At 40.9% G+C, this 18518-nt stretch overlaps 1 protein-coding gene across 4 annotated transcripts in view; it reads right to left on the bottom strand.

Moving 5' to 3' along the window:
* The window catches only part of npnta (nephronectin a), a 92940-nt gene that overhangs the window by 28232 nt on the left and 46190 nt on the right, over positions 1 to 18518 (bottom strand). For all 4 annotated transcript variants that reach the window (XM_063046820.1, XM_063046818.1, XM_063046821.1 and 1 more), the window contains 2 exons: positions 11320 to 11412; positions 2213 to 2311 (listed from right to left, as the gene is read on the bottom strand). In XM_063046820.1, coding sequence (XP_062902890.1) covers positions 2213 to 2311; positions 11320 to 11412 — 192 coding nt within the window. The remainder of the gene's footprint in view (positions 1 to 2212; positions 2312 to 11319; positions 11413 to 18518) is intronic.

The following is an 18518-nucleotide window of genomic DNA, read 5'->3' on the forward strand; positions in this document are numbered from 1 at the left end:
CAAGAATTATTCCAGCTCAGCAACTGCAGTGAAATTCGGATAAACTCCTCTTCAAACTGCAGTTCTTACTCCAAGAGAAGAGAGGTGAGAAGGGCAATTAGATTTATAGAAATATTTGAAGATTAGGGATTTCCAAAGTATTTCAAAACTTTGGAAATGCAGTTAATGTCATAATGTCAGGACATATGGCAGCCAAATTCATGCACAACAGAATCTGTTGAGTATAAAATATTGACGTGGACACAAGATTTGCTTCCTTTTCAAACAGTGCCACGTCTGCTTGAGGGTCTAATCTAAGAAGGATCCTTCAACAGTACGGGGCCCCTAGTAGAGTGTGAGAATGACAGCCTGGATACTCTGTTGAAATCCTGGAATGGGACTGGTATTTATTCCCATCACTATTGACATAGATCTGACCCACATTAAATAATCAACCACATTGTGTATTGAACTGGAGTCACATATGGTCAGGGTGGCAGCAGGTATTTTCTTTAAATAAATGGGATCATTTCTTAATGAAAACTCCTGAAAAAAAGTGTCTTTAAAAGATCAATTTTTATCTTGGCATTCTGTAAGCTAGGAGTGATAGTTCAGTTAGCAAAACCGCCAGCCTAAAGGAACCGACCACTGATAACCCACTGCTTGAGACTGTACGGAATCGATTCATTTAATTTTCCTTAAACTATTTCAATTGCATTTTCTACCTGGGACATTGCAACAGATAGAACCATTTTATTTTTGGGCTGACTATTGCAATAATTTGCTGCATGTTTTGTTCTACTGCCATATATTTGAAGGTTTGAGCAACAAATGATTTAACAGATTTTAATATGTAATAGGTATAACCCTGGGAATTATAGACCAGCAAGTCTTACGTCAGTGGTGGGCAAACTACAGGGGAGGATTTGCAAGCATTTGGAGAAGCACAGTCTGATTACAGATAGATAGCAAAGCTTTGTGAGAGGGTAGGTCATCCCTCAGGAGTTTTTGAATTCTTCGAGGAAGTGACAAAACAAAATGACGAAGTAGAGTGGTGGATGTGATGTATATAGATTTTAGTAATCTAGTTCAACAAGAATCCCCATGGTAAGTTCATTCAGAAAGTTGGGAGACATGGAATCTGGAGAAACCTGGCTGCCTGGATTCAGAGTTGGCTTGCCCACAGAAGGCAGAGGGTGGGAGCAGATGGAGTGCATTCTGCCTGCAGGTTGGTGAACAGAGGTGTTCCACAGGAATCTGTTCTGGGACCCCTGCTCGTTGTGATTTTTATAAAGGACTACAATGAGGAAGAGCAAGGACGGATTAGTAAGTTTGCAGGTGACATGAAGGCTGGTGGCAATGTGGATAGTGTGGAAGGTTGACACAGGTTACAATAAGGCATTGATAGGATATAGAGCTTGGCTGAGAATTGGCAGATGGAGTTCAATCTAGAAAAGTGCGAAGTGATTCACTTTGGAAAGTTGAACTTGAAGCCAGAGTACAAGGTTAATGGCAAGATTCTTAGCAGTTTGGCAGAACAGAGGGATCTTGAGGTCCACATCAAAGTTGTCAGGCAAGTTGATAGGATGGTTAAGAAGGCATGTGGTGCTCAGGGCACTGAGTTCAAGTGGTGTGAGGTAATGTTGCAGCCCTATAAAACTCCAAATGTGTACTGTGCTCAGTTCTGGTTGCCTCATTATAAGAAGGATATGGAAGCTTTAGAGAGGGTGCAGAGATTTAACAAGATACTGCCTGGATTAGAGCATATGCCTTACAAAGAAAGGTTGAGCAAGCTGGTGCTGCTCTCCTTCAAGCAAAGGAGGATGAGAGGCGAATTAATAGAGGTGTTAAAAGATGATAAGGGGCATAGATAGAGTGGAGATCCAGTACCTTTTTCCCAGGGCAGCAAAGGCTAATGCCAGGGGACATACTTTTAAAGTGTTTGAAGGAAAGTATAGTGGGGTGGGGGGGGGGAAGTGATAGAAGTCGGCTTTTTACATTGAAAATGGTAAGTGCATGGAACACATTCTTGGGATGGATATAGAGGCAGATATATTAGGGGCATTTAAGAGACTTTAGGCACATTGATAAAGGAAAAAAAGAGGGGTACATGGAAAGGAAGACTGAAAATGATCATGGAGTAGCTATAAATGCAGGTCAGAAAGGATTATGAGCTGGTTAAGTAGATTAAAAGGACTGTACCATGCTGTACTTTTCTATGTTCTCTGATTACCTGATGGGTCACGGACTCGCTCCCAGTGAAGTCCCGCATGTTTCTCTTGCGTCCATCCACACATTCCATGGTCAAAGTTACAGCTGTTCACCAAAATATCTGCCAACAAACCAAAGACACAAATCATTTACTTCAGTCAACTCAAGGAGAACCAGTGGTTCATTGGTAGTCCCAGGTGCAGGTGTGGGGCAGAGCAAACAGATGTACATATTAAGCTATGAGCTTGTTGACAACGATGGGTGGGTGAGGCAGGGCCTTTGCCAATAAGTACGACAGGTTGGCAGAGTGACAGAATATAGTATAGGGAAGTGTGGGGTTAGGGCCTTTGATAGGAAGAATAAAGGTATAGATTATCTTCTAAAAAGGGCAAAATCAGAAACCAGAGTTGCAAGGGGACTTGGGAGTCCTAGTTCACGATTTCCCCAAGGTTAACTTGCACATTAAGTTGGTAGTAAAGACAAATGCAATGTTAGCATTCATTTTGAGAGGACTAGCATACAAAAGCAAGGATGTAAGTTTAAATTATGAGGTCTCTAGGACTGTACTTGATAGAGTTCAGAAGGATGAGAGGGGGATCTTATTCTCTATCCAATAGGTCTCAAAGGCCTGAATGGAGCAGACATGAAAAAGATGTTTCTGGTCTCCCCATTATAGGAAGGATGCCAAGATTTGGAAAAGCGTGCAGAAGTAGTTTATCAGAATGGATTAGAGGGCAGAAGGAGACACTGGACAGACTTGCATTGATTTCTCTGGAGTGGTGGAGGCCAACATAAGATCCAGCAGAGGTTTATAAGATTATGAGATGCATAGATTGATAGTGGGTTATTGTTTTCCCAGGACTGAAATGTCTATACCAGAGGGTATGCCTTTAAGGTGAGGGGTCTGATGAGATATGTGTGCGACAAGTTTTTTTAACACAGGGAATGACTGGGGCCTGGATTACGTGTGGTGGTGGAAGCAAATAGAGCAGAGGTGTTCAAGATAGGCCCGTGAATGTGCGGGAAACGGAAGGATATTGACTGTGTAGGCAGCAGGGATTAGTTTAGTTGGGCACGTAATTACTAATTTAATTAGTCTGACAGAATTTTATGGGCTTAAGGACCTGTTCCTGTTCTATACTGTTCTGTTTTCATTAGGAAGCGAGCCTAGGATCTGAGGGTACAACCTCAGAATAAAGGGGTGTCCCTTTAAAACTGAGATGAGGAATATCTTCAGCCAGATATGGTGAAGATTGCCACAGAAGGCTGTGGAAGCCAAGTGATTGGATATATTTAAAGTGGAAATTGATATGTCCTTGATCGTTAAGAGAGTTAAGGGTTACAGGGAGAAAGCAGGAGAATGGAGTTGATAAAATCAACCATGATTGAGTGGCAGAGTATACTCGGTGGGCCAAATGGCCTAATTCTGTTTCCTATATCTTACGTTAGAATTCAGCCTTGACATTCTTCTACAGACAAAGATAGATTGATCACTGTCTGAGATCCTTGAAGGAACCAGCAACTTAAAATAATCTTAACTTCTAGCCATTTTAGATAAAATGTCCCTCTTGTATTGTTTAATCATTTTGTTCTTTGAGGTAATATTGCTAGCTATTCAAAGATTTCATTTATTTATTGAAATTCAGCGCACAATAGGCACTTCTGGCCCTTCAAGCCATGCTATCACCCGATTTAACCCTAGACTAATCATGGGACAATTGACAATAACCAATTAACCTACCAACTGATACTCGATCTTTGGACTGTGGGGGGAAACTGGAGCACCCGGAGGAAACCCATGTGATCACAGGGAGAATGTACAAACTCCTTACAAGCAGCAGTGGGAATTAGGCAGATTGAAATGAGGCACAGGAAAGCCAACGAGCATTGTACAGCATTTCCTCAAATGTCAGATCACTTTCAACACTTGTAGTCAACTGCACAATTTGGAGATTAATTATGGGGCTGTCTTAGCTAATCCTAGGCAAACACGGACACAGTCTATTCAAGAGAATTATGGTTGGTATTATTTGAAATTACTGAGAGTAAGATCAGCAAGATTTGCCTGAATATTCACCCAGTAAAAGACACTGAGACTATGTCCACACTAGACCAGATAAATCCGTAACTGAAGATTTTTCTCTTCGTTTTGATCCTCCGTCCACACTGAAACGGCGTTTTCCTCCCCCAAAAACGGAGATTTTCTAAAATGCCCTCCAGAGTGTGTAAATTTGAAAACGCCGATTGTGCAGAGCAGTGTGGACGGGGTAAACAGATATTTTTTTAAATGCTGTCACGACGTGCTGGAACAAATGGCGGCAGTGCGGCATTTCATTATTTTCTTGAATGCAACCCCCCACACAACCTAACAATTTCAGAACAGACGGCAACGAGACTGAAGCCAGAAGAGTTAGAAATGTACTCACCAAATACTTTGACCCATAGCTTACTGAATAAATAAGTATACTCACTTTGCCCTCTTTTCTGTCCTTGCTTGTATGAAGGTGGTTTACCTATTTATGCAAGTACTTCTCTGACAATACATGTGTAACAGCCTAACGTAACATTGTATGGAAATACAAGATAACACTGATGCAGACATGTTTTATACATTTAACAAGGCGCTTTAAAAATGCAATAGAGTTAGTCAATTTTTCAATGTTCGTCGTCAGCTGGGTCATACTGTCCGTGAACTCCCTGTCGATTGCCTCCATATGCTCCAGTATTTGTTTTTTTTAAGCTTTAAGTCCTCGTGCGCGAGAGCCAACAGCAATTCCTTTTAAGTTTTTCTAGTCTGTAACTGGACAAACACGCACCAAGTATACCGTTCCCTCTTGGCTTGTTTTCTGTGTGTCCTGCGCATGCCCAGTAGGAGGAGATTCGCCCAAATAGCCGTTCTGACGTGGACGGAGATATTTTTTAAAACGCCTGGTGTAGACGCCTGTCGTTTTTACACGAAACCAGCGTTTTCAAAGTTATCTGGTCTAGTGTGGACGTAGCCTGAGTAATACAGATTGAGGCTCTGCACACTTTTGAACAAGGCTTTGTAAGCAGCCCCATTTTCCAGCACAATCTGTTGTTTACATACTCCATGTGTGTGTGTTTTATTGTGTTACAAGGAAGCCTTGTCAGGCTCAAGTCCCAAATCACACCTCGGAATATCAAGAATTTGACAGGTATCCGAGGGCAAACTTGCAACAGTACAGCTTTGAGTTTTGGCCTGGACATTTACAAATCTCCTCAGTAAAATTTATTATTGGTTGCTTGTGCCAAATACAGCACAGTCGCTCAGCTAGTCGAGCTTCTGCCTCGCAGCGTTAGAGACCCCAACTTCAATCCTGACCTTGAGTATTTAGGTGGAGTTTGTGACTGTGGGTTTCCTCTGCGTGGTTCGGTTCCTCTCACAGCCCAAAGACATGCAAATTGTTAGAGTAATTAGCCACTGTAAATAGCTCCTGGTGTGAAAGTGAGGTGTAGAAACTATAGTATGGTTGACTGAAATATTAGTGAAAGAAAATGGGATAGAGTAGATTAGTGTAAAAATGGTCAGCATGGACTTGGTGGGCCAAAGGGCCTGTTTCTGTGTTGTACTGTGTTTCATGGCATTGTGCCAGAAGCTTGTGGTAGTCTACTGAATTCAGACTTTCAAACAGATACAAGGTGAGATATTGCACATTCGGAGCATACAATTGAGAATGACTTCCACTTTCACGACTCTGTAACCTTAACAGTGTGTAATGATTAGTTGAAAAGAAGATCCTGGGCAAAGTTTCAGCATGGGCAATTCCAAAAGGTTCCCATCTGATAGAAGGAAATGTCAGGTAGAGTGAACCACCTTGCTACTCTCTGAAAAAATAAAGGATTACTAAGAAGGTGGATACTAGCAGACAGGGTACCACCTCAAGATCTACCATTTCTCCTTCCTTAAAAATGTGTCAGGAATTTCAGATCACTGTGTTCAAATGTAAAAGTACTGCTTAAATTAAGACAAAATTAATAAGACTTTCCAATGTCACACAAATGAGCCAGAAAGAATTTCTCTGAGGTGTGCAGACATCCATGACAAAACCCAAAGCTACACTGTTGCAGGTTCCAAATATGTCAGACACACTTGCCCCAATACTCTGTTAATGATTTAGCTTAGTAACCTGAGCAGTCAGTTCTGTTGTGGTGTACAATTCCTTATTTCTTTGCAACAGCTTCTCCATGGAGATACCTCCTGGATTCCTTAGATCACTCATACTTATAGCATAGAAAGCCACTGAACACAACAAAATGGACTACTGTATCTTAGAACTATTGGCCTGACTTCTTACCCTTGCAAGTTTAGTTTTAAGTTTCATTCCTATTAAATCTTGTTTCCTTCACCTTTCTAGTCTTGCATTCCAGTCCTGATAACTCATGAAATAAAGATCTTATTTTCTCCCCTTTGGACATTTGCCAATTGCCTTATGTCTGTGTCTAACAATAACCAGCCCCATGAAAAATGCAAACGATTTCTCCCTATCTATCAATGTCACTCAATTCTGAACCTGTTAAAAAAATCACCATTCAACTTTTTGTTCTGAGAAAAAAAATTCCATCTTTCCCAGTCCCTTTAGACATTTTAGTCAACTCTTGTACTACTTCTGGTAAACATTCTTGCCATCTGCTCCCAAACTCTACCACCTTGACCGAAATGTGATGCCCGCAAAATGAAATAAGTTCAAAAATTCAAAAGAACTGCAGACACAGGAAATCTAAAACAAAAACTGATATGGCCGGAAAAGCTTAGCAAGTCAGATAGCATCTGCGGAAAGAGAAAAAAAACAGGCAACACTTTGGGGCTGAGACCCTGCAGAAGGAGATACTAGTAGGTTTTCAGCAAAAGGGAAGGTGGGGGAGGAAGTGGGAAAACAAAGTGAGTGATTGTGACAGGATGATTTGAAATCATTAAGAGACGACGTAGGAGGATGGTGTTAAGACCATTTCTGAAGACTAATTGTTCAGGTTCACTGAGATTTTAGCTCATCATTCCACTGAGAATCTCTTTGTTCTGCACATCCCTCCCCACCTGGTTTCTTACTGAAAAATTACTTGCATCTCTTTCTTTCCCATTTTGGAGAAAGGGTCACAGACCAGTAACCTTAACTGTTTCTCATTCCCTTGATGCTGCCTGCCCTACTGAGTGTTTCCAGTGTTCTAGTGTTTGTGTGAGAAACATATATTATTCTCTTTAGAGGAAAATCATTGCAGTCGAGTTGAAAAATGACCTTCCACATTATCAAAAGAAAAGAACGCTGCTATGTCTTAACTTACATGATTATACCCTTCTTTCTACATCAATTTGCACTACATCATTTTGTTTATTTTGTTGTGCAAGTTATGTATGACTTACGATAATTTAAGTTTATTTTAATTATGTTTGTGATGCACTGTGCTGCTGCTGCCAAATGACATTTCATGTCAGTTTGTCCTTGAGAATAAACTTCAAATTCTTACTGATTTAATAAGTCATGGGAAATAATCAGATGGGGTACCGTCAATACTCCAAATGCAAGCAAAATCAAAACTTGTGTTGGTATTTCTTTGTTTTTCTAATTACACTGGAAACTTGCAATTATTTTCACATCACAGTCACCCTTCTGCTCTGACCATTGGTTCTTTTACATTTAAAAAAGGATAACCATAACCTCCTAAGTAAATTCCAAATGTAACCACCGCCTAATAATTTCAGTGGATAGAACCAGTCTTTTATGCATGAGCTGCTCTGTGAGTAATTGAATGTAATAGCAACCACTTTCACTAAAATAATTGAACCAATATCCCCAGCACAATTCACATTGGAATGACTTACATTTTAGTGACATCATTGTAAATATATCATACTCATAAGATATGGGAGAAGAAGTAGCCTACAGGTTTCTCCCGCTGTCCAAAAGTAGAGTGTTCCTATAAAACTGTTCATAAGCCGAAATGGCGTAAAGTGAAGAAGCAATTACCATGAATTTATATGGGAAATTTTTTTGAGCATTCCCAGACCCAAAAAGTAACCTACCAAATCATACCAAATAGCACATAAAACCTAAAATAACACTAACATATAGTAAAAGCAGGAATGATATGATAAATACACAGCCTATATAAAGTAGAAATAATGTATGTACAATGTAGTTTTACTTAACAGAATCAGGAAGTTTAAGCCAAAATCGATTTGTCGAGAAAAATTGGCACGTACACGCATGTGCACGTCACACATTCGCACGTCACGCATGTGCACACACCCGGCCGCACAAGGCTTCATGGTCATGGTAGTCTTTCTCGGGGTAAACACAAGTTTAAAGCGAGCGTCTTTTTTCGTAAAAGCGAAAATCGTCTTTCGGTTAACGAAAACAGGTACTAATGCAGGTCTTTCGTAAAAGTGAAATGTCATAAAGAGAACGTTCGAAAAGCGGGGGACACCTGTACTTGGTCCATTGAGTCTGCTCCACCATGTCATCATGGCTGACCCATTTTACTTCTCAGCCCCAATCTCCTGCCTTCCCCCCACATTCCTTCATGCCCTGACCAATCAAGAACCTATCAACCTCTGCCTTAAATATACACAAACATTTGGTCTCCACAGCTGCCTGTGACAAATAATTTCACAGATTCACCACGCTCTGGTTAAAGAAATTCCTCATCATTTCAGCTCTAAACAGACACCCCTCCATTCTGAGGCTGTGTCCATTGGTCTTAGACTCTCCCACCATAGGAAACATTCTCTCCACATCCACTGTGTCAAGGCCTTTCACCATTTGATAGGTTTAAATTAGGTCACCCCTTATTCTTCTGAATTCTAGTGAATACAAGCCCAGAGCCATCAAACACTCTCCATATGACAAGCCATTCAATCCTGGAATTATTTTCATGAAAATCCTTTGAGACATTTCCAGTTTCAGAATGCTCTTTATAAGATAAGGAGGCCAATACTGCTCACAATACTCCAAATGAAGCCTCACCAGTGCTTTATAAAATCTCAACATTATATCCTTGCTTTTATATTCTAGTCCTCTTATAATGAATACTAACATCACATTTGCCTTCCTCACCATAGTCTCAACCAGCAAATTAACATTCAGGAAATTCTGCACAAGAACCCCAACTCCCTTTCTGCCCCAGGTTTTTTTGTATTTTCTCTCCATTTAGAAACTAGTCAACCCTTTCAGTTCTTCTACCAAAGTGCACAACCATAAACACCCCGACACTGTATTCCATCTGCCACTTCTTCGCCCATTCTCCTAATCTGTCTAAGTCCTTCTGTAGCCTCTCTACTTCCTCAAAACAACCTGCCCCTCCACCTATCTTCATATCGTCTGCAAACTTTGCAACAAAGCCCTCAATTCCATTATTCAAATGAGATCCCCTTTTGCCAATCACCTGTCCAGCTCTTGGCTCCATCCCTCCCCCTCCTGTCTTCTCCTATCATTTTGGATCTCCCCCTCCCCCTCCCACTTTCAAATCTCTTATTAACTCTTCCTTCAGTTAGTCCTGACGAAGGGTCTCGGCCTGAAACGTCGACTGTACCTCTTCCTAGAGATGCTGCCTGGCCTGCTGCGTTCACCAGCAACTTTGATGTGTGTTGTTTTAATGACGTTTTAGTTGTCTTCTGTTGGTTTTTAAAAGTTTCCTAATCCTCTAACTTCCCACTAATCTTTGCTCTATTATATGCCCTCTCTGGCTTTTATGTTGACTTTGACTTCTCTTGTTAGGCACGATTGTGTCATCTTGCCTTTAGAATACTTCTTCCTCTTTGGGGATGCATCTATCCTGTGCCTTCCAAATTGATTCCAGAAATTCCAGCCATTGTTGCTGTGCCGGAATGCCGGCCAGTGTTCTTTGCCAATCAATTCTGACCAGCTCCTCTCTTATGCATGTATAATTCCCTTTACTCCACTATAATACTGATACATCTGACTAGTTTCTCCTTCTCAAACGTCAGGATGAATTAAATTATATTATGATCACTTGCAACCAAGGGTTCTTTACCTTAAGCTCTCTAATCAATTCCGGTTCATTGCATGACACCCTGATCCCCTACCCTAATAGCCATCTTGAAGGCATTCTAGAAACTCCCCCTCTTGGGATCCAGCGCCAACATGATTTTCCCAGTTTATCTGCACACTGAAATCCCCCATGACTGTGGTAACATTGCCCTTTTGGCAAGCATTTTCTATCTGCCATTGTAATTTGTAGACCTCATCCTTACTACTGTTTCTGGGTCTGTATTACACTCCTTTTAGAGTCTTCTTACCCTTGCATTTCCTTAGCTCTATCCACTATTGATTCAAAACCTTCTGAGCCTGTCACGTCTTTCTAAAGGTTTGATTTCATTTTTATCAACAGAGCAAAGCCCCCCCACCTCTGCTTACCTGCCTGTCCTTTCGATACAATGTGTATCCTTAGATATTAAGCTATCATCATCCTCTCCTTGTTAGGAGTCTCGTGGCACACTGCCTCTGTTTGTAAACAAACTACCCCACTCTCAGCACTATCACTCCAGTTCACATCCACTTGCTAAATTAGTTTAAACCCTCCTGAGCAACTCTAGCCAACCTACCCGAAAGAATAATCATATGAGACATTGCTCCACTAATAGGAACTGATGTAATAGAAATAGTATAATATAACTTGCAATAAAATAAAGAACATGTAAGCTGGCTAGATGATATTATATATATATCTTACGAATTTGGGTAAGGGATAATTTAAGGAATATAGCCCAAGAGTAAGCCAGTGAGAGTGTTAGGAATTTGTAAGTGACTTCCATCTCTCAATAATAGATGTCTACCGTTGGATTGAATGTCAGTGACGAAAACAAAGACAAAAGAAAACATCCACAATTCTGAACATTTGTGTCAGGCAACCTAACAAAGCTGGCATTTTGCCTTCCATTTCTAAAGGATCTAGTGTTTAAAAAAACATCTACCTGTAACATTAACCACTGCCCAACATTAAATGATTCATTCAGCTCACATTCAAGCTGAGGCGCTCATAGGGCTATTCTGATAAAACCCTCGCACTTTCAGTAAGGATGTGAAGTATTATCTCACACTGCTGGAGACCTGCCAGGTCCATACAGAGTATGAGTGATAAGACTAGAGTAAATACCTTGGTCGTCCCCTGCATCATTTTCTTCTGCGGTAATCCCCTTTTCAATGTCAAGGCCAAGTAAAGCCCCGTTCCCTCCAGGCTGACGTGGAACTGAAAATTGAATGAAGAACTGTTAGATGAAACTCAAGACTAATCTTGTTCACATATTCCTACAATTACATCATGGTGAGGAGTATAAAATGAAGCACTTTTGACTGTCCTGTACACACTTGATTTTTTTACCATCCAAACAATGACAGGCTGAGGAAAGCAATTCAGCAAAACATTCTATTCAATAAACCCCTGTTAAGATTGCTGTGTGTGTTCTGGTACATACTGCAATTCTCCATCTGTAGTGAACTTTGACACCATTTACAAAGACCAGGTTGGAGGGTGGTGTAGGATAGGTGGAAACACTTTCATTCTATTCCCACCAACAATACCCACTTCTTGTAAATGATTAACAAGCTCTCAGAACAGTAAGTTCATACAACCATAAAACTTCCTTTAGCGATGTTGACTGAGTAGCAAATATTTGCCAAGACTGGGGAAAACATCTCTATTTATCATCAAAGTAGTACCAAAGGAACTTGTATGTTCACCTGAGAAAATAAAGTTCAAAGTAAATTTATTATCAAAGTATGTATGTCACTAAATACTATGCTAAGATTCATTTTCTTGCGAGCATTCATAGGAGAACACAGAAACACAATAAAATCATAGAAAAACTACACACAAAGACTGACAATCAACCAATGAGAAAAAGACAAACTGCAAATACAAGTAGAAAAAAAGAAAGCAAACAAATAAATAAATGATACTGAAAGGATGAGTTGAAGAGATCTTGAATGTGAATCCACAGGTGGTGTTCAATGGTCAGTTCAGTGTTCTGATGAGTGAAGATGTCTACACTGGTTCAGAAGACAGATGACCGAAGGGTAATAACTGTTCCTGAACCTGTGGTGTTGGACCTAACACTTCTGTACCTCCTTCCTGATGTTAGCAAGAAGAGAGCATGACCTGGATGGTGGGGGTCTAAGACGATAGAAAGCTGTTCTCTTGTGGCAGCACTCTTTGTTGATGTGGTCAATGATAGGGAGGGTTCTTCCTGTGATGAACTAGGCTGTATCTACCACTTAGGCTTTTCTATTCTTGGGTGCTAGTGTTTCCTTACTAGGCTGTGATGCAACCAGTCAGAACACTCCTGAAGTTGCACATCAAGAGAAGTTTGTCCAAGTTTTAAATGACATGTCGAATCTATCCAAACTTCAAAGAAATAAGAGGCACTGCTGTGCTTTCTTTACATAACCTTTAAGTGTTCATCCCAGGAATCACTAGCCAACTATCTTCAATGGAAGAATGTATTATGCAAGAATAATATTAACTACTGCTCTGGATGAAACCTAGAAAATGCATGACACAATTTCCACATTTCTTTACAACGTTCAAGGGGCCATTTCACACCATCCAGTCTAAGCCAGCTCACAAAGCAAACCCATTTCACAGTAATTCTCTTTGTAACTTATTCTTCCCCACATTCCCAATACTCTCACATTCACCTAAGGGCAATTTACAGCATCTATGTAACCCACCAACCTTTGAATGGGAGGGGAATGAAGTACATGGAAGAAGCCCAAACAGTCGCAGGAAGAACATGCAAACTCCTTGCAGACAGCACTCGAGGTCAGGGTTAAATCCAATTCGTTGGTGCTATGAGGTAGCGACTCTACCAGCTACACCACTAACCACCCCAAAATTACAATGAAATTATATAGCATTATTCACAACTTCAGGACATCACAAAACATTTCACTGCTGAGAATTTTATTGGGAAATCTTGCTTACAGAACCATGGGCTAATGGTTCCAACTTTTTGAATGAAACCCCAACTTATTCCCATTTGTAAGAAGCACTCCATCACCTTTAAGCACCTGGTTGCAGCACCCAATGAACCTTTACTGTTGTCCAGATAAAAGGTCTCAGCCCGAAACTAGAATTGTGGGTTGAAAGGCCTGTACTGTGCTTTACTGAAACATCAACTGTCCGTTTCCCTCCATATTCTCCAAGTGCTTTCAGATACCAGTCTCCCGTGCCCCAACACTTTTAGACCTGGGACTGATCTAGATACTGCAAAGCGTCCCTACAATGACACCAGCTGGCATGCCGAGTATGTTTTTATCTGCTTTTTGTTTATGGGTTTTTAGCTAAATTACATCACGATTATGGAAGTCTATAATATCTGGCAATTCAGGGTGCCTAGCGATGTGCACCTAGTGTGGGGAACCAGTTTGGGAAAATGACATAGGAACATAGGAACTGTGATATAATTTGAAAGGGTAGCTTTCACCTCCAACATTGCAGCTGTCTACTGAACTGTCAGTATCTGCGAGTCCTTGTCTCTGTACTGGGACTTGAACATCAAATCTTCTACATCACTGATCCTAGCCTAGTCCTGCACACAGAATAGGTGATTTTGCAAAGACCCTGAAATGGGCATGGCATCAAAAACCTCTTGCAGGTAAAGGGTGAAACAGCTAAACAAGGATAAAAGAAACATGGTCTGCATTTTGGCATTAATGTGGCATAGTCTTTTCTTCACTGTCTATATAACTTATAATCTGTGTTGTCTGAATCTATGTGCTTGTAGTACAATTGCAAGTAAGCTTCTCGTTGTACTGTGTCTGCTTCTCAATATTCTTGCACCCATGTCAATGAACTTGATTTGACTTGAACCACTAACACCTAATCCTTAAGGATATCTGGAGAATTAAAGGCAAAGTTGTTGCAGCTCCAATAACTGGATGCTGCTATTTTACAAAATAAAATGCACTGTCGTAATTTGCCTTGAGCTAAGCTACCTACAGAGTTCGGTTTGTTTTCCTGGTTTCAGTGTTGAAACATTCCCTGAATTAGAATGCAGTCAGCACCAAGATTCCAGTAACTGCAATGAAGATTAGTATTCAGGTTGGAATGCTGTAGCTATGGGAAAATATCGTTCCTCTTTGTGATATTATGATAGTCTAAATGTCATTTCAGACACCTCTCCATTTAGAATAACACCACATGCTGTTGAAGCCCTCTAAGTTATCTTTAGTGAATGCCAGTGGAATGAGATGTACAGAGCTATAATCATGCTTGGCTGTTAGTGTTAGTCAGCTGTTGGACAGATTTTAATCATTTGGGTGAATGCCAATGCTTTAATTGTTCCCACCCTTCCTGACATCTGCTCATTGAGCGCAACTTTTAAAATTATAAATCATGACAGAATTTGTCTTCTTCAGTCATCAGTAACTCCAATTGTGGCAATACTTGTTCCACAAAACCCCAGCAAAAATCCTTCAGCCTCTGTTGATGTACTCAGCCACTATGAGTCAAGACAGCTTCCTGGAGAGCAGTTTATAAATGAGTTAATATGCCAAAGTAGCACAGGTGCACAGCTGAAGCTTTTCATCCTTCTCCAGAACTGTAAGATCAAGGGCTTTGGATTGCTAATGCCAGAAGATGCATCTTCAATGGAAACAAGTCAGGCCAACAGCAGTGAGTGAGCAGGGCTTGATTGGGACAGAATGAGAAAGACAAGATAAGACAAAGGGGAGCAGTAAATAACTAAGGTGAATAAGAAGTAGACGTTCCAGGCTGAGACTCATCAAGAGTACTGATGAAGGGTCTCAGCCCAAAACTTTCCCCTCCATGCTCAACTTACGGATTTCCTTAAACATTCTGTGCATGTTGCTATAGATTTTCAGCAATCTGCAGAATCTCGTGTTTACAGTAAACAACTTCCTCAGCCCTGACAATCCAACCACCAACTAGACTGTGTCTATGACTTATTTTTTCACTTTATATTTTTCTGCACTTTCATCATGAAATTCCAAATTAAATATGGTAATCTAATTAACATCATATTATCAGGTGATATGGCCAAGTGTGAGTGATTATGAGGATAACAGTAGGTGGATCAATCCCTAGGTAGTGCCAATCTACAGGCACTCTTTAAACTTAACTATTCACCACAGAAGAGTAACATAAGGATTCAACATTTTATGTACTAATTCCAACATCTGCAGTGTCTTTTATCTCAGGTGGTCAGTTGCCTTCCTGGTACGAAGACCTGGGATGTCTCATAGTGACTACAGACCTTTCTGAAAGGGACAGGTGACCAGCCAGTGGGCATGGTATACATCAGCAGGAACAAAAATGACAGAAAAGGGGATAGGATCCAATGACATGGATTTTGGGAGTTAAGTCACAGGTTATAGAACAGAATCTCATAACCTTGTAAACTCTGGATTATTTCCAGTGCCATACAGGAAAAAAGAAAAGGTCCGATGGGTACTTTGTGCACAACATGATTACAGTGGACCAAAGGGCCTATTTCTGCATTGAATGACTCTAACATCTGACCTACAATAGATAGAATGTAAATCATCCTGCCAATTCATTAATGCCTGTATTCTGCTGCTAAAGCTTCTCATCAGATAAAAATCACTGGTTCTAGACCTCACTCACCAAACATAAACAAAATTATATTTCTGTCAAAATCTGACAATGAGAGGTGTACTCTGTCCCCATTTCTATACCACTTCTAAATATATGAAAGGTCAATTGCAGCATTGCCCCCACCCCCGCCCCAGGATTAGTTCATGAGTAACGTCCAGGTGAATAAAATAAATCCCATAACCCTACTTCCAAAACTAGGCAGTGGAATTCTTCCTGACATCAAACTATTTACTCAACAGATTATCTTGTGGTTAGTGTTTGAAGGATCTTGACAGGCACAAATTGAATGTCTCTACAACAATGTCAGATTTCAAAATTACCATTGTGGCTCTCGACGGGGATAAGGGTAAAATTAAAGTCCAGGAGTTATGCAATCCCACTGAGAACCAAAAGGTAAAACCGCACCCCGGACCTGGATTTTACATATAAGGCACTAAAATTTGTTGAATTTTGTTGCTGTCTGCAAAGTTTACATTTTAGGAAAAATAAGATCCAATTTCTAAGCCTGGTGAAAAACTTGGCAGACTGCTAACTGAACAGCTCAGTGGTATGCCCAGTAGAGCCCCTGCCCCACAGCTCCAGTAACCAGGGTTTAATTCACACTTCAGGTGCCATCTGTGTGGAGTGTGTACAATCCCCCTGTCAGCTTCCTCCAGGTGCTTCAGTTTACTTTGAGATCCCAAGGACATCTAGACTGGTGGGTAAACTGGCCTCTATAAACTGTGTGATAACATTCCTGAGGAAATTGATGGGAATGTGAGGAGAATAAAATGGGGTTACTGCAGGAATAATGTAAATGAACACTTGCTGGTCAGCACAGACTTGGTGGACTGAAGTGAAAACTTCTATGCTGGATAACTCTCTGACCCCAAAACAAGCCTGTAAAAGAACCACAGAACCATAGAAACTACAGCACAGAAACAGGCCCTTTGGCCCTTCTTGGCTGTGCCGAACCATTTTTTGCCCAGTCCCACTGATCTGCACACGGACCATATCCCTCCATACACCTCCCATCCATGTATCTGTTCAATTTATTCTTAAATGTTAAAAAAGAACCCGCATTTACCACCTCGTCTGGCAGCTCATTCCATACTCCCACCACTCTCTGTGTGAAGAAGCCCCCCCTAATGTTCCCTTTAAACTTTTCCCCCCTCACCCTTAACCCATGTCCTCTGGTTTTTTTCTCCCCTTGCCTCAGTGGAAAAAGCCTGCTTGCATTCACTCTATCTATACCCATCATAATTTTATATACCTCTATCAAATCGCCCCTCATTCTTCTACGCTCCAGGGAATAAAGTCCTAACCTACTCAACCTTTCTCTGTAACTGAGTTTCTCAAGTCCCGGCAACATCCTTGTAAACCTTCTCTGCACTCTTTCAACCTTATTTATATCCTTCCTGTAATTTGGTGACCAAAACTGAACACAATACTCCAGATTCGGCCTCACCAATGCCTTATACAACCTCATCATAACATTCCAGCTCTTATACTCAATACTTCGATCAATAAAGGCCAATGTACCAAAAGCTCTCTTTACAACCCTATCTACCTGTGACGACACTTTTAGGGAATTTTGTATCTGTATTCCCAGATCCCTCTGTTCCACTGCACTCCTCAGTGCCTTACCATTAACCCTGTATGTTCTACGTTGGTTTGTCCTTCCAACGTGCAATACCTCACACTTGTCAGTATTAAACTCCATCTGCCATTTTTCAGCCCATTTTTCCAGCTGGTCCAAGTCCCTCTGCAGGCTCTGAAAACCTTCCTCACTGTCTACTACACCTCCAATCTTTGTATCATCAGCAAACTTGCTGATCCAATTTACCACATTATCATCCAGATCATTGATATAGATGACAAATAACAATGTACCCAGCACTGATCCCTGTGGCACACCACTAGTCACAGGCCTCCACTCAGAGAAGCAATTCTCTACCACCACTCTCTGGCTTCTTCCATCAAGCCAATGTCAAATCCAATTTACCACCTCTGCATGTATACCTAGCGAATGAATTTTCCTAACTAACCTCCCATGCGGGACCTTGTCAAAGGCCTTTCCGAAGTCCATGTAGACAATATCCACTGCCTTCCCTTCATCCACTTTCCTGGTAACCTCCTCGAAAAACTCCAACAGATTGGTCAAACATGACCTACCACGCACAAAGCCATGTTGACTCTCCCTAATAAGCCCCTGTCTATCCAAATGCTTATAGATTCTGTCTCTTAGTACTCCCTCCAATAACTTACCTACTACTGACATTAAACTCACCGGCCTATAATTTCCCGGATTACTTTTCGATCCTTTTTTAAACAACGGAACAACATGAGCCACTCTCCAATCCTCCGCCACTTCACCCGTAGACAGCGTCATTTTAAGTATTTCTGCCAGGGCCCCCGCAATTTCAACACTAGTCTCCTTCAAGGTCCGAGGGAACACTCTGTCAGGTCCCGGGGATTTATCCACTTTAATTTTCCTCAAGACAGCAAGCACCTCCTCCTTTTCAATCTGTACAGTTTCCATGTACACTATTTGATTCCTTCAATTCCATAGATTTCATGCCAGCTTCCTTAGTAAATACAGACGTAAAAAACCTATTTAAGATCTCCCCCATTTCCTTTGGTTCCGCACAAAGCCAACCACTCTGATCTTCAAGAGGACCAATTTTATCCCTTACAATCCTTTTGCTCTTAATATACTTGTAAAAGCTCTTTGGATT

The sequence above is a fragment of the Mobula hypostoma genome, chromosome 4, assembly GCF_963921235.1.
Source record: "Mobula hypostoma chromosome 4, sMobHyp1.1, whole genome shotgun sequence".
NCBI lineage: Eukaryota > Metazoa > Chordata > Chondrichthyes > Myliobatiformes > Myliobatidae > Mobula > Mobula hypostoma.